At 50.3% G+C, this 13982-nt stretch overlaps 1 protein-coding gene across 2 annotated transcripts; it reads right to left on the bottom strand.

Moving 5' to 3' along the window:
* Positions 1–990: 990 nt before the first annotated feature.
* ACKR3 (atypical chemokine receptor 3) lies at positions 991–13136 on the bottom strand. Of its 2 annotated transcripts, none has more exons than XM_014862590.3 (2): positions 12997–13136; positions 991–2895 (listed from the first exon to the last, which is right to left on the bottom strand). In XM_014862590.3, the coding sequence occupies exon 2, from the start codon at positions 2867–2869 to the stop codon at positions 1781–1783; it is 1089 nt and encodes a 362-aa protein (XP_014718076.1). In that variant the 5' UTR covers positions 2870–2895; positions 12997–13136; the 3' UTR covers positions 991–1780. The 2 variants fall into 2 exon arrangements, with proteins under 2 accessions (XP_014718076.1, XP_070345434.1); XM_070489333.1 differs by lacking the exon at positions 12997–13136 and adding an exon at positions 12401–12535.
* Between the last annotated feature and the right edge of the window lie 846 nt (positions 13137–13982).

The following is a 13982-nucleotide window of genomic DNA, read 5'->3' on the forward strand; positions in this document are numbered from 1 at the left end:
GCCCTATGTGCACATTGGTCCCTTCAGAAACAGCGATGACGGAAGCCAGGCCCTTCTCTGAGCTCCTTCCCGGAGGGACCTGCCTGTGGACGTCTCCGCCATCCTTGTGACTCCACGTAGAGCTGGTGAGGGCATGGGGCGTTGGCCATCCTGAGCGTGGTCTATCAAACCACCCGTAAAGGATGTTTGTTTGGCAACGCACGGGCCCGGAACTCACTCATTGCGTGGCCTCAGGAAAAGGGTCATTGGTGGGTTACCTTCTAAATGAAGAGTTTGTCCTGTACAGAGAAAGGGAAAGTAGGACTTCAATCCCAGAACCTTAGCAGGGGACGCTTAAGCTGGGACGTGTGGTCCTGGGGGCACATGGGGAGCACGAACGATGACATGAGCCCCAGGCCCTGAGCCCTCCGGGTTGCCAGCAGGCGGAAAGGAAACTTCCTGCACCAACCTGGTCTTGACAGCTACCCTACCAACCATCTTCTCCCCGCTCAAATATATCGTGTGAAACTTTTTTTTAAAAAAACCGAAATACTCAATGCACCCAAATGTATTTCCTTTCATATCACTTCGTCCAGGTTAACCCCTTTGGTTTTGCGTTGATGACAGTAATCTCTCTCTTTGAACATGTTTATTAGGTTGACCTGTATATATTTGTACATTATTGTCATCCATGCCACAAAATGCCAGACATGAAATTAAAACCAAGACTAAAGAGGCCAGGCTGGTGGCACAGTGGTTAAGTTCGCACGTTCTGCTTCAATGGCCCGGGGTTCACAGGTTCGGATCCCGGGTGCAGACATATGCACCACTTACCAAGCCATGCTGTGGCAGGCATCCCACATATAAAGCAGAGGAAGATGGGCACGGATGTTACCTCAGGGCCAGTCTTCCTCAGCAAAAAGAGGGGGATTGGCGGCAGATGTTAGCTCAAGGCTACTCTTCCTCAGAACAAACAAAATAAAACAGAAAAAAAACTGAGAATCAAATGCCTTTTTAGGAAAAGAAAGATCTTTATTAAAAAAAATAACTTACAAATCGAGAGGACTCTCTGAAATACAACTGTTCGTGTTGCCTGGCCTTGCAGCCTGGAACAGTTTTGCTTTGTTTCGTTTTTTTAAATGCAACTTTACGACACTACTAATGTCACCAACTGCATGACAGAGCAGTTTCGGTCCATCCCTCAGGCTGGCACAAAGCACCACGCAGATATAAAACTATCGTCAATAAAACATTTCGGCCAAGACTGGCATATATTTATATATTTATATATTTATATATATATATATATATAATTTCAAAACAGCTAACAATTAATGTCATCCTTAGTCAACACTGACGTCCAACTAATCTTAAAACTACAACACTCTGAATATATGTCAGCATTATACCTCCCATACGATATTTAAAATATATTTAAACTTTCAAATACATTTATAAGGTACACCAAGAGTGAGAAAATAAAGTCTTAAAATTTAAATACAAATCACCATATAAAACCTTCAGGAAACACAGAAAGTCCTATTTTACAGAAGTACAGGCAATCCTATCCCACAGCTGGCTTTGACAAACAGTCCTGTGGTGATGCAAACGCATTAGAAGGCACAGCCACGCGACAGCCACATTGGCACGAGAGAGAAAGGATGCACAGTGACGCCCGTTCCCCTCTCCAGGCTACTCAGGCATCAAGCCCCAAACCCACTCGGCTTTACTCTTGAAAAGGATGCAGCCCAGCGCTCTGTTGAAAACAGGCCCACGTGTCCTGGAGACTCTGCAGAGCGTATCATTTGGTGCTCTGCTCCAAAGCGGAGTACTCTGTTTCCGACACTCTGGAGGCATCGATGAGCTTGGTGAGACCTGTCTTGGCCGAGTACTTGAAAATGAAGGCCTTCATCAGCTCGTACCTGTAGTTACGGTTGATGAAGCTATAAAGCACGGGGTTGACGCAGCAGTGCACGAGAGACAGGCACTGAGTGACGTGCAGGGCCGTGAAGAGGAAGTTCTCCAGCTGGCAGGTGAAGGGGATATAGTGGAGGATGGAGAAGATGTCCAGGAGCACCACGATGTGGTAAGGGAGCCAGCAAACGAGGAAGACCACCACGTAGGAGAAGATGATTTTCCGGCTGCTGTGTTTCTCCTGGTCGCTGGACGCGGAGATGGCCCGGGCGAGCAGGAAGTAGAAGACGGCGATGACGGAGAAAGGAATGGCGAAGCCCAAGACGACAGAGACCAGCTCCATGCTGATCAGCCACTCCTTGACGCTGTGCTCGGGGTAGAAGGACCGGCAGTAGGTCTCGTTGTTGGAGGCCGACGTGACGGTCTTCAGGTAGTAGGTGTCAGGCAGCGACACGCAGAAGGCCAGCAGCCACACCAGGACGCAGACCGCTCGGCGAGCTATCTTCTTCTTGCGGCTCGAGGTGTTGTTGAAGTAGGTGATAGAGAGGTAGCGGTCCACGCTCATGCACGTGAGGAAGAAGATGCTGCCGAAGAGGTTGATGGAGAAGATGAGGTGAGTGACCTTGCACGTGAGCTCTCCCATGGGCCACTGGTTATGCTGCACGAGGCTGACCACCCAGACCGGGATGGTGACCACCACCCACAGGTCGGCGATGGCCAGGTTTAAGATGTAACAGTGTGTGTCGTAGCCTGTGGTTTTGGCCTGGATGTTCACCCAGACCACCACGGAGTTGGCGATCATGCCAATCACAAAAATGAAAATGTAGATAAAGGACAGCGTGTACAGCAGAATGCTTTTGTTGGGCATGTTGGGACACAGCACCATGTCGACGCCGATGCAGTCGCTGCTGTTGCATGGCCAGCTCATGTCGGAGAAGTTCGCTGGTTCCGGGTAGTCAAACAGATGCAAATCCATGGTGTTGAGGACGGTGATCAAACGACCTACAGGAAAATCAAACAAAAAAGATGGAAGAGGAAAACGGTTTCGTTAGAAAACATTGGAGTTTCGGTCAAAGTGCTTTTCCAGCCCCCCGAAGATGCTCAGCTGTTTCGCTTTAGCTCTGCAGTGTCTTTGCAAAGAAGGGAGAAACAAAAACCACCATATGAGAACTCTGCAAAACCAAATAAAACACATCAAGCGTCCAAATCCATGTGGTGCTCAAATAGAGAAACAGGGTTTGCCAGAGAAGTGTCAGGCAGCTGAGCTGCGGCCACAGGGACACAGATGGCTGGCTGCTTCTCAGTGGGGACCACAGAGCCATTTTACCTACATCCCCGAAGACGGGCGGACTGGCTCTGTTCCTGGCACTGCTGTATGACAAGCGTCCTGCTCTGGTTCCTTAATGACTGTCTCAGATTCTCTTCCAAATTTGCATCAGAAATGGGACGCCGTGCTTTTCATCTTTCTGCAAAATCTGCATGTAAATCTGGGTCTCAGGCCGCCCCCAGTTTGCAGTCATGAACACCACGGGAAACGTGGTCAGCATGCGGAATGCCCTGCAGCTTGACTGCATCCCAAACCCGCAGACTCAGCGTTTGCCATGCGATTTTCAACTAAGGGCGACCGACTGGCCGTCTGACGCTGTGGGCCATCGCCTCTTTTCCATCCTTTATTTGTCCAACCGCTTTCAGAGCAACTTGTGCAAAGACCCAAACACAGATCACCACCTGCTGCTTTTCTGGAGGGGCTTGCCATCTTCTCAACCATCTTCCCTGCTCACCTGACGTGAGCAGGTCAACACTCTGAATTGTCACTATCTTAACACCTGGGGAGAATCCAGCCCCAAGGTACCCCTGGGCCTGGCAATGATTTCTCCACAAACACACCAGCCGGGAGAGCTGCCGGCGGCTGCCTTTCTTGGTTGACATGTCCACGTGAGGGCCCTGAAACCGCTCCACGATGTGGCCCTGGGTCGGCAGCCCTGCTGCGTGACAACGGGAAGGGGGGTATGTAAAGTGGAAACGGTGGGCCCAGGGTGCCCGGCTGAGAGTTACCTCATATAGTAAGATGTTTGTTCTTCGTCTCACCTGTCTCCGGTAATGACTGATCCGAGTCAAGCTAATTTGCCAAGTTCATTTAAAGTGGACTCCAGGTCCAAGATGAGAAGCCCCTGGAGGATGGAGGGCAGCGGCCCCTGGGTCAGTGCCCAGGTGGCTACGTTAACGGTATGAACAAACAAAGCTGGGAGAACCCCCATCCCAAGATCAGACCCTCCTGGGCTGGAATCCCGACTCGTACTCATTAGCGTTTAACCCGAGACTAGTTAACCCGTCTGCCGCTGCTGTCGCGGGACACCAGCTCCTATCTCACAGAGCTATCTAAGTATTAAAGGGCCTCGTACAGAGTCTTACACAAAGCAGATGCTCAGTACACTCCTCCCCTCCATCCCCTCCCTTTAGCAAAAAGCCTGCCCTCACTTAATTCTGCTCCACATTTGAAACCGACTCTTACTGACGAAGTAATCAATGTCCCCGCCGTGGAGGCAGATGCAGGAGCTAACACAAAGACGACTGACTCTGGACTCCCAGTTAAGGGAGACCCCCTGCAGGCCTCCGGGCGGCTCCCTGTGGGTTGTAAGTGGCTGTTGGTTACCATCCCGGTGACTTCACTGGGCCTCAGTGTCCCCTGCTGCTGATGGAGAGGGCTGGACCTCCCACGAGGAGGTGGGAGTCTTTGGCCTCACAGCCAGGGGGCCTGGCATTCCACCAGGAGGATGCTCATGCCCCATGCCCACTGACTTGTTGCAAGACCCCACACCCAAGCACAGGAGGGCGTCCGGGGGGCGCTCAGCAAGATCAAGTTTAGGACAAACAAACTCCTCACGTTGAGAGACTTTGGAACGCCCTCTCCTAAGATGCAGCTCTAGGACCCCGAAAAGGACATCAACACACTGTGCAGCAGAGGACACTTTGAGGAGCCAGAGACCCCGACCCACTGGCCTGGCCTTGAAACTACTATTGCCGCCTCCCCCTGGGCCGCTAACTTGCCTGGAGCTGACCCCCCACTCTGCATCCCCCATCCCAGAAGGGAGCAAAGCAAAGATTTTGGCTTTGCTCTCCTGCAAGGTTCTAAGGCGGTGACTCTTTTTTCCCATTTCCTTAAAATGAAACACATTGGCAGGTGTTTCAGTGTGCCTTAGTTTATAAAGCGTTTGCCCCATGACCTCATGTGACCCCAGAGTCCCTGTGGCTTGGAGAAGCTCGGCTGGAGGACAAGCCACAGCTCCACAGCTGGGCAGAGGTGGGCCAGAGCCGGGGACCAGAGAACTGCTTGGCTGGCGCCTGGCTGGGACCCCTCTTCAGCCCGCAATGGCACAGCCCTACAAGGTCTTGACAGAAACCACCGTAAATCCTGGGGTTTGGGCCGTTCACGTGGCCCGTAAAGATGGAACCACCCCTAGCCTTCGTTGACCTGACTTGGATCCCAAGTGCCCCACTTCTTTCTTCACCCCAAGGCGACATTCCCCTAGCTCAGGCCTCCGTGCCCTCAAGTGTACAGGGGGCGGGGTGCTGTTCATCGTGGACAGACGGGCCCATGCGGGGAGCAGGAGTACACTGTGAGAGGACACCCGCCTCTCATGCCCTAGCCCTCTGGGAAATCACCAGGTGAATGTGCCCTTCAAGGCCCCTCCACTTCTGCACAACAGACTGACTGTACTCGCACCTCTGGGCGGCTGCCGGCCTTCGGTTTTCCCAGAGCCCGAGCCCGGTGGGGAAGCGCTGAGGGACCCCACTCCAGTCCTTTGGCATCTGTCTCTGCCGTCCAGGTGATGAAAACCTGATTTACAGATCACTGGTCTCTGGGGCAGAAAGATCATTTATGAGCCAGGCACACCTCCCTCTTCGGCTGCCTCTCCCCACCCCACGACCCCGGCAGCACAGTGGGAATCTTCCAGCAGGAGCTGAACGGGAGGGCAAAGGCTGCGAGGCTGCTCAATGGAGCATGGAAGTCAGCTGGCCCACTGACCATCGATCTCCGATCACCAATTAGCCCAAGAGACGAAGCCAGAGGCCCACACCTTGACCACCCGCCTTCCTCTGGGGGACCACGGCAGCCCCTCCCCTCCCACTGCTGAAGACTCTGGTGGTCCAGAGAAGGAAGAGAAGCACAGAGAAAAGCTTCAACCAACAGGGCAGTGATCAAACCCTCTGCAAACTGAAACGGAGAACTAAAGAGGAAAAAACGTGGCACACAGGAGCTTAAGTTTTTGTCAATGTCGGTATTTGTCATGCATTAGATTTTGGAAACAAACAAGGGCTGTTTCCAGAAAAGAGAATATTATTTGACAAACACAGTCTGCCACATTAGGTGGAAGGCGGTCGGCGATGAAGGCCCAGCCGCCCGTGCGTGTCCAGCAGGTCCAGGATGGGCAGGGCAGGCCCATTTCAGACCACCACACAGACAGTGCGTGGCCACCGCTGGAGAGAAGAGTTTTCCTAAATCACCTGCTTGGATTGTCACAAGTGACACGCTCAGAGCCCCTGATGTGAACAGACACATCCTAAGAAATGTCTGCCCTGGCCCCTGGTTTCCAAAGGCCTGGCCACAAAGCTCCGAGCAACATCTGAGGGTGGAGGGAGTGAGGGAGGCTTCTCACGAACTCCCTGGGGCCACTTAAACTCCTTGAGCGCCCTGCACTGGAATTTCAGCTCCCCTCCAGCAAAGGCAGTGGATCCAGTACAGAGAGCTGAGTGCATTCTGTGCAAATCGGGAAGGAGTGACCCACACCTGCGTGCTCCTGCACACTCCTGCATACACGGTGAGGCCCCTCCGCTGGGGTGGCTGGTCTGTCCGTGCTGGGAGGCTGACGACCACCAGGACCTGGAGGAGAGTCCCTCATCCCACTCAGACCAGTCACCCTCTGCTGGAACGAACCAGCAATTCTGTTCCCGCCAGCTTGGGGCCAGAGCTTCAGAGAAACTTCTGGAAGTTAGTCAAACCTGCCGATTGCCTGCCACGCTGCGGGCTCAGAGCCCACACCAGGCAGGCACAAGAATGAGAGACGCACTTGGACTCTTAGGTTGTAAGGCATCTGCATAAAGGATTCTTGATGGAAAGAAAAAATGGGGCTTGCAATAAAAGATTTTTCCAGTTCTGTGATTTTATGAGTTTACACACTTCTCTCGAAAGATTCACTTGTCCCCAAATGTACATATAGGAATGTTTACTGGAGCGCTATTTATATACTAGCAAAAAGTCAAAGACAACATAAATGTCCAGTAACGGGGAAATGGTTCGATCAAGTATGGCGGATCCACTGTTCTGAACATGATACAGCTGTAAAACGAAGGACGGAGACCTACTCTTATGAACATGGAAAGGTATAACATACTGTGCAGCGAAAGGCAATGTGCAGATACACACACACGGCATGATCTCATTTATGTAAAAAAGAACAAAAAGTACGTGTGCCTCTCTATGTAAATATATGCGCACAAAGGTATGGAAAAGTTCTGCAATCGGTATAAAACTCTGGGCCGAGAGAGTGGGAGGAGGCGACAAAGGGTGAATTGTCGTTTTAACACTATAAACTTCTGTATTATTTGAAATTTGGCATCAAGAATTACGTAAATTTTAATAGAGGGAGGAATGTTCCACAAACTAATAAATGTTCACAGTCCATTTTTCTCGACCACAGAGACCCAACTGAGAACAAAAAGCAGTAATCGCCACTTTTCAGTCCCTTTTCCCCAGCAGTTGCTGTGTTTTATCTCACTGAGTCCTCCCTTAGGGACCACTTTCTACAGATGCCTCGTCTGACACCTGCACCAGGAGAGCATCACGTGACCGCCATGACAGGAAGTGAATCTTGCGACAGCCTTCGGAGGACCCAGGGTCAGTCCGGCCCTCCCCGCTGGCCCGGGGTCTGTAAAGGGACACATCTCCCACTCCCCAGTGGTGGAAGGGCTCCTCTTTGTCAATCGAGGACTCTTCTGGGAGAAGCACTGCTCATTTCTCAGGCTTATTAGTCATCAACCAAGTATCCTTGACAATGATTGAGCGGCAGCAAGCGGCCCAAGGTATTTAGGGTGTTTAGCTGTCTTCAAATAGCTTCCCCGAGCTCGTCCAGTGAGCTGGGGGTAGAGCCAGAATCAGAAGTCTCCAAGTTTAGAGTCTCCTTGGGGTGGTGGTTTGGCCTGCAATAAACATGTCCCTTCACTGGCCAGAAGTCCCTTCCTCCATGACAGAGACTGCCAAGCGCTCAGGTACCTGGCCAGCGTTCACCCAAACTGCCTTCAATGCGTTCACAGTTTCTGAGCACAGATCAGGAAGACCCTTCTGGACAAACCCCTTAGCCCCTCCCATCATCCCTAACAACATATCCCCTCTTCTTCTCCCGCTTCTCCCGGGACCCAGGCCGCGCACCTCCATTCTGCATCATTGCGTCGTTAACATTTCTCCGTCTTCCTCAGGCTCCCAACCCCACCATGTCCTATTCATCTCTATATGCCCCAGCCAGCAAAACCACAAAGCAGGTGTTCAATGAATCAATAATCAATGAGTCAACAGTTAATCGAGCTCCACTGAGACCAAGGATCCGAGGCCATCACCAGAATGGGAGTCCGGAAGAGATTCTTCTGAAGTCCTCACTGAGCTGAGATGAACATCACTCCTCTCCACGCCCCAAGTGTTTGTGAAGCCTCTTCTGGGAGGGGCGCTGCTCTGGGGCCTAACAGACCAGAATCATCACGTCCCTCCCCAAGAACTCGACAACTAACACACAAGGTCAGGAAGGCAGGAGGTGGGCGGTGGATGCCCAGAGAGTAGACGGGTGAGGGATTTCCACTCAAGTGGCTTATGGGGCCTTCAAGGAGAAAGGGGGTGGGAGGGAGGTGACCAGTGATGTGCCACAGAGAGTCTGGACTTATTGAATCTGGCTGAGGCCAAGGTCCCCACAAAGGAGAGCGGGATGCAAGAGTTGGGCCTTAAAGGTGGGGGCAGTGGGGAGTCAGGCTGGGCCTGTCCATGCAGGAGCCACACAGGTCTTGAACAAGAGGGTGGCTTTGGGGCAGAAAAGGCTTTTGAGGGTTAAGGTGACAAAAACCACATAGGAGGCTTGCAATGAGGTGCCGCGTGCAGAGCAGGCTGGAGGCCCCCTGGAGGGAGGAAGGCCCTCCCAGTCTCCAGTGGTGTAGATAAGATAAGGCAGGCCAGGCTGGGGCCCCAGGCTCCAGCTCTGACACTGAGGGGCCCTCTGGGCTCTTCGGGACCTCTTCCTACAGGGGACCATTTTTGGTGAGGAAGATTGGCCCTGAGCTAACATCTGTGCCAATTTTCCTCTATTTTCTATGTGGGACACCTCCACAGCATGGCTTGATGAGTGGTATGTAAATCTGTGCCCAGGATCCAAACCCATGAACCCTGAGCTGCCAAAGCGGAGCGTGGGAACTCAACCACTATGCCACTGGCTGGTGCAACAGGGGACCTTCTTTATTGGCTTTCTGCTACTGGGACCCATGTCCCCCTAGGATGGAATTTCATGGAAGAATTCAGGATTGTCCCCAGACAAGTCCATCTTGTTCAGCCTCTCTCAATGCTGCACAACCTGGAAACTGAGGCCAGGACAGGTGAAGAGACAGGCTGATCTGGGGTTTGTGGCTAATAACAGTTCTCTCTGTTCTCCTAACTTTTCCAGAGACTTCATCTGGGAGAATCATGCTCTGGTCTCCTTATGAAAGCCCCACCCCTCTCCTTGGCAGGCACGCAGTTTAGATAAGAGAATCCACACGACTTCTAAAGACTCAGTAGGCAACGGCACATCATTGGGGTTTGGTTTTTATTTGTTTGCTTTTTGTTTTTTGTTTTTACCAATCCTGCATGAAATCAGTGGGGAAGGGCAGGACAGCTTCGGCCCAGGCAGGCTCCCTGTGGCCGTCTGCGAGGGCTGACAGCAGAATGGGGAGCGGCCTGTCGCCCAGAGCCGAGCAAACAGAGAACAATGCTGTCTTGACGGCACATTCAGTAGCAGCCCTGAATGATCTTATTTCACACAAGGAACTGCTCTGAATCATTTGAGAAGTCAACAACTAAGAGAGAAAGAGAGAGAGAGAGAAACAGAAGGAAAAACCCCTACTCTGCTTCAGATAGAGGCCACCTATTCTCGGGGTCCTCAGACACACTTCCCTATAAACACACGGAGCATCTTCATCCACTCTAAGCATTTAGGGGAGAAAATGGACCCCACATCCAGAAACCCGATCTGGTCTATTGTGCTCAATAGCCCAAGAGCAAAGCAGTGCTGGACCCAGAAGGGCAGATCCAGAGACGCCCACGTCACAAAGGCTGGCTGGTGTAATCGGAGCCCCAATTCCCACCCAGCTTAGGAACAGGACGAGGCAGCAGGAGGTCAGTCAGGCTCTAGGCTAGACACAATGGGGTTCCCAGGAGAACGCTTTCAATCTCAGACCCTTCTCATAAAATTCAGGCAAGATCCCCCAAAGGTATCTGTTACAATGAGAAAATTCCAGGATGCTAGCTAGCTAGCTGGCTGACAGCCGTCCATGTGCACAGTCCCCATGCTGCCCACTGCTCCTTTATCTGTCCCTTAGCTGACAGCAGTTCAAGGCCACCTGAGACAGGCTCAGCCCCTCCACCCTCTGAGCGCTGGGAAAAAAAACACGGGGCCAGCTTCCAAAGACATGTGGCTCGGGAAAATTTTCACCCTAAAATATGCAATTCCCTCATCGCTTTATAACGAAGTAGTAATGGCTTTTTTCCGCAATTCTAAATTAGTAGATTCTTATGTAACAAAAGCATCAAATATCCCCTGCAGAAAACCATCAAATATTCAAAATCAGAGAACACTCCCCCTTCCTTTCCTTCCCTCCCCTTTTTTTTTGGTTTTATTTTTTAGCTTAATAGAAAATGTGTCCCAGAGCTAGAATTTTCTGGACTTTAAAAACACCTGACATGACACAGCCTTTGGTTTCTTTCTAAATTGCCCCTACAGGTACACAATTCCACTGGAAGGCATTCTAATACTATTTTTGTTAAAAGGAAAACTAAGTTCCTTGATTGTTCAGTTTAAAAGAGCAAATAATTCCCAGCCCCAAATTCCATTGGTGTTCTGCAAAATCACTGAGAAAAATCTCAAGTCCTAAGATCGTCAACATCTTTTCCTTCTCCTCGGTTAGTCTTAAGGTTTATTGAGTGACTGTCCTTCAGTCTCAGATGGAGTAACTTCAACCAACTTTCCTCCTGTCTCCTCGAACACAGGAGCCTCTCTGCCTAGAATGATCGCACAAAAAGCCACTGTTCCTGATGTTCCTGATTAAGTAGGTTTTTCTGTTTGGGTTTTTTTTTTTTTTTTTCCTATCCAGCAAGCCTATACTTTGCCTGTTCTGGGCCTGATTAGAAACCATAATACCAACTCAACTCTCTCAGGACTCACTGTTAATAGGGGATCAGCTCACCTGCAAAGTCCTGACTCAGGTAAACACAGGTCTGCTGCCTTAGCTGTACTTTCTAGAACTTTTTTAAAAGTATCATTGCAATGCATGCCCCTTTACAAAATCAGATGGCCAGCAAAACACAGGCATTTCCCCATTTTCTTTTGCTTTGCCACCCCCAGCCCTGCCCCAGCCCTGCAGCTCCCCCACTCCCTCTCCTGGAGCTTGCACAGGAGGCTCAGGAGCTGCCTGCACAGTCCAGGGTTGTGGCAGAGTCCGGGGGCGGGGGAGAAGAGCAAATTGTTTCCAAACTGGAGCTCCCCTGTGCAACTTGGCTTTCCAGAAAGGCTTTGCATCTGTGGAAGCTCCCGTGCTGATGAAAGAGGGGCCAGCAGTTTATCCATTTAAAATCTATAGAAAGTTAAGCACAGACACCGGCAGCCTTCACTCTCTTTTCTAAGCAAGCCTATTTGATCTCTGCGTTTTCCTGGAATAAATAAAGGGGCACAAAAGCAGCATCTGCGTTTAAAAGAAAAGAAAAAGTTACCACAGTGAGGCTTTGCAGAATGAAGTTTCAGGGGATGTCAGCGGGCCCAATACCTTCAAAGAGCTGTAAACCATTTCAGGGGGCCCTCTCCCACTTCTGAAAAACGTAATTATCCTGTTGTGAGCAAATGAATTGAGAGAAAGAAAGAAAAAGAAAAAAGAAAGAGAGAGAGAAAAAAGGGAGACAGCCAGTCTGACTTTTACAACTTCTCATTCTCTCTGCAAGTTACAAGTCTTGGCCAACCCCCACCCCTGACCTCACTGCAAAGTTGTTACTCTCAGCCACCCCTTGAAGGTTTTTGCATGCTAACAAAATTCATGTTTTATATGAAGGGTATATTTAAATGACAAAATCCTAGACTTATGTGTGTGCCCTTTTTTCCCAATTGAACCTGGACTTAATACCTTCTGAGAGAACAATAAATATTCAAATTAGATTATCAAGGATGCAATCAAGAGACAAGAAGACTGAGCAGCATTTAACATTCATCCTTATAGCTTCCGGATTTACAGGATCTGGTAATCCCAGAAGCATTGCATTCAAATACATTCTGGATCCACAAAGCTTCTTAGCACAGCTTTCTGCTTCCCTTAGAGATGTGTCTTAATAAAGTGTTCATCTTTCCGGAAATACAGATTTGCTGCCCATTATTTCTATTTCCCAACCGAGAGACCAGAAGTGAGGCAGGTAAGCAGTGGTGCCAGGCTGCTCGCTATGCCAGCTCTGAGCAGACAGGATCAGCAGTCTGCATTCTTGCAAGTTCTCTGCTTACTCAAGCTTAAATACCCACAGCAGCAAATGAACACCAGCTTTCTAAATCCAACAAGTACTGGACACTCGGAGAGTTCCCTCCACAACGGACTTAAGGAAAGTGCCCTTTGCTTTCTGCAGGGAGAAGCGGAGCCCCCAAGTTAGCAAACCCACTCTGCAATGCAGCCATGCAGCAGGCAGCCTATGCTCTCAGGATCCATATGCTCTCCAGCACCCATCACAGCGCTGAAAAAGAAGTCTTCTCAAAAAGATCACCTAGTTTAAGAGCAGAAAACCTGCCTTCCGTCCTCCTCTCCTTTCTAAGCAGGGCTGCTGAGGGAGCCCACTCTCCTTACCTCCCGGCTGGGCTCCGGCTTGGGGCTTGCTCGCCTTCCTGGCTCGTGCACTCGCTGCCTCAGGGCTGAGCAGTTCCGAGAACTGTGAGCTCTCCAGCTGCAGACTTGCATTATATACACTGCAGGAAGGCGCCTCTAGGTGGCAGCTTTGTAACCCACTTCTCCCTCCCTCCCTTCCTCCCTCCCTCCCTCCCCTGCACCACCCCGCTCATCACAGGGGCACGCACACACATGCATGCACGCACGCACACACACGCGCACACACCCCTCTTGTAAACCCCGGTCTGTCATTTCCAGCAAAGCTCCCCTTCACAAGCATCCTCTTGGGAAATCCCAGCTTTCCTTCATTTGCAAAGTCCAATGAAGCCAGAAGGTCCAGACCCCAGGGGGAAACATGTGTCAGCAGAAGAAAAACTGCAAAGAAACCCTAGTGCTTTGAGAAATCATCAGATATTTATCTGGTCTCAGGTATATCTTTAATAATTCCATGAACACTAAGAGTTCCTTTGAATGCCTCTTCGCTCTGGGGAAGACTTTCTTCCCAAGACAAATTGCCCTGAACTTCTGAACCTCAATGTGGATTTATTAAGCCTGAGTTTTCCTTGTTAATTCCTCCCCAACAGAAGTAACAGTTGTGGTATGAGCAATTGATGGGTACCATATTATATACCCCAAAAGTGAGGGAAAGAGCCTTTATAATAGATTTTATGTGAATACTTTTATTTGGGAAGGTCCTTGAAAATCTACTCAGAATGGTGTTCTGAAGTGCCTACCCTGGGCCAGGCGTACATGAAAGGTATCATAAATGGCGTTTGATAACGTCTCTTTCCAAGATGAGTTTAGTAAACACTTTCTAATTATTATTATTGAAATCCACATTCTCCTCTAGAAGCGTGAAGTTCTGTCCATGGAGGAATTTAACCTAAAAATGTGTTCCATGCTATATTCACCTCTAATGCCCTATTTAGAAAAATCAGCCATAAACC

Source organism: Equus asinus, chromosome 19 (assembly GCF_041296235.1).
Source record: "Equus asinus isolate D_3611 breed Donkey chromosome 19, EquAss-T2T_v2, whole genome shotgun sequence".
NCBI classification, from domain to species: Eukaryota; Metazoa; Chordata; class Mammalia; order Perissodactyla; family Equidae; genus Equus; species Equus asinus.

Coding starts and splice junctions, on each gene's coding strand:
- ACKR3 (XM_014862590.3), bottom strand. CDS start 2,869: ATGGATTTGCATCTGTTTGACTACCCGGAACCAGCGAACTTCTCCGAC.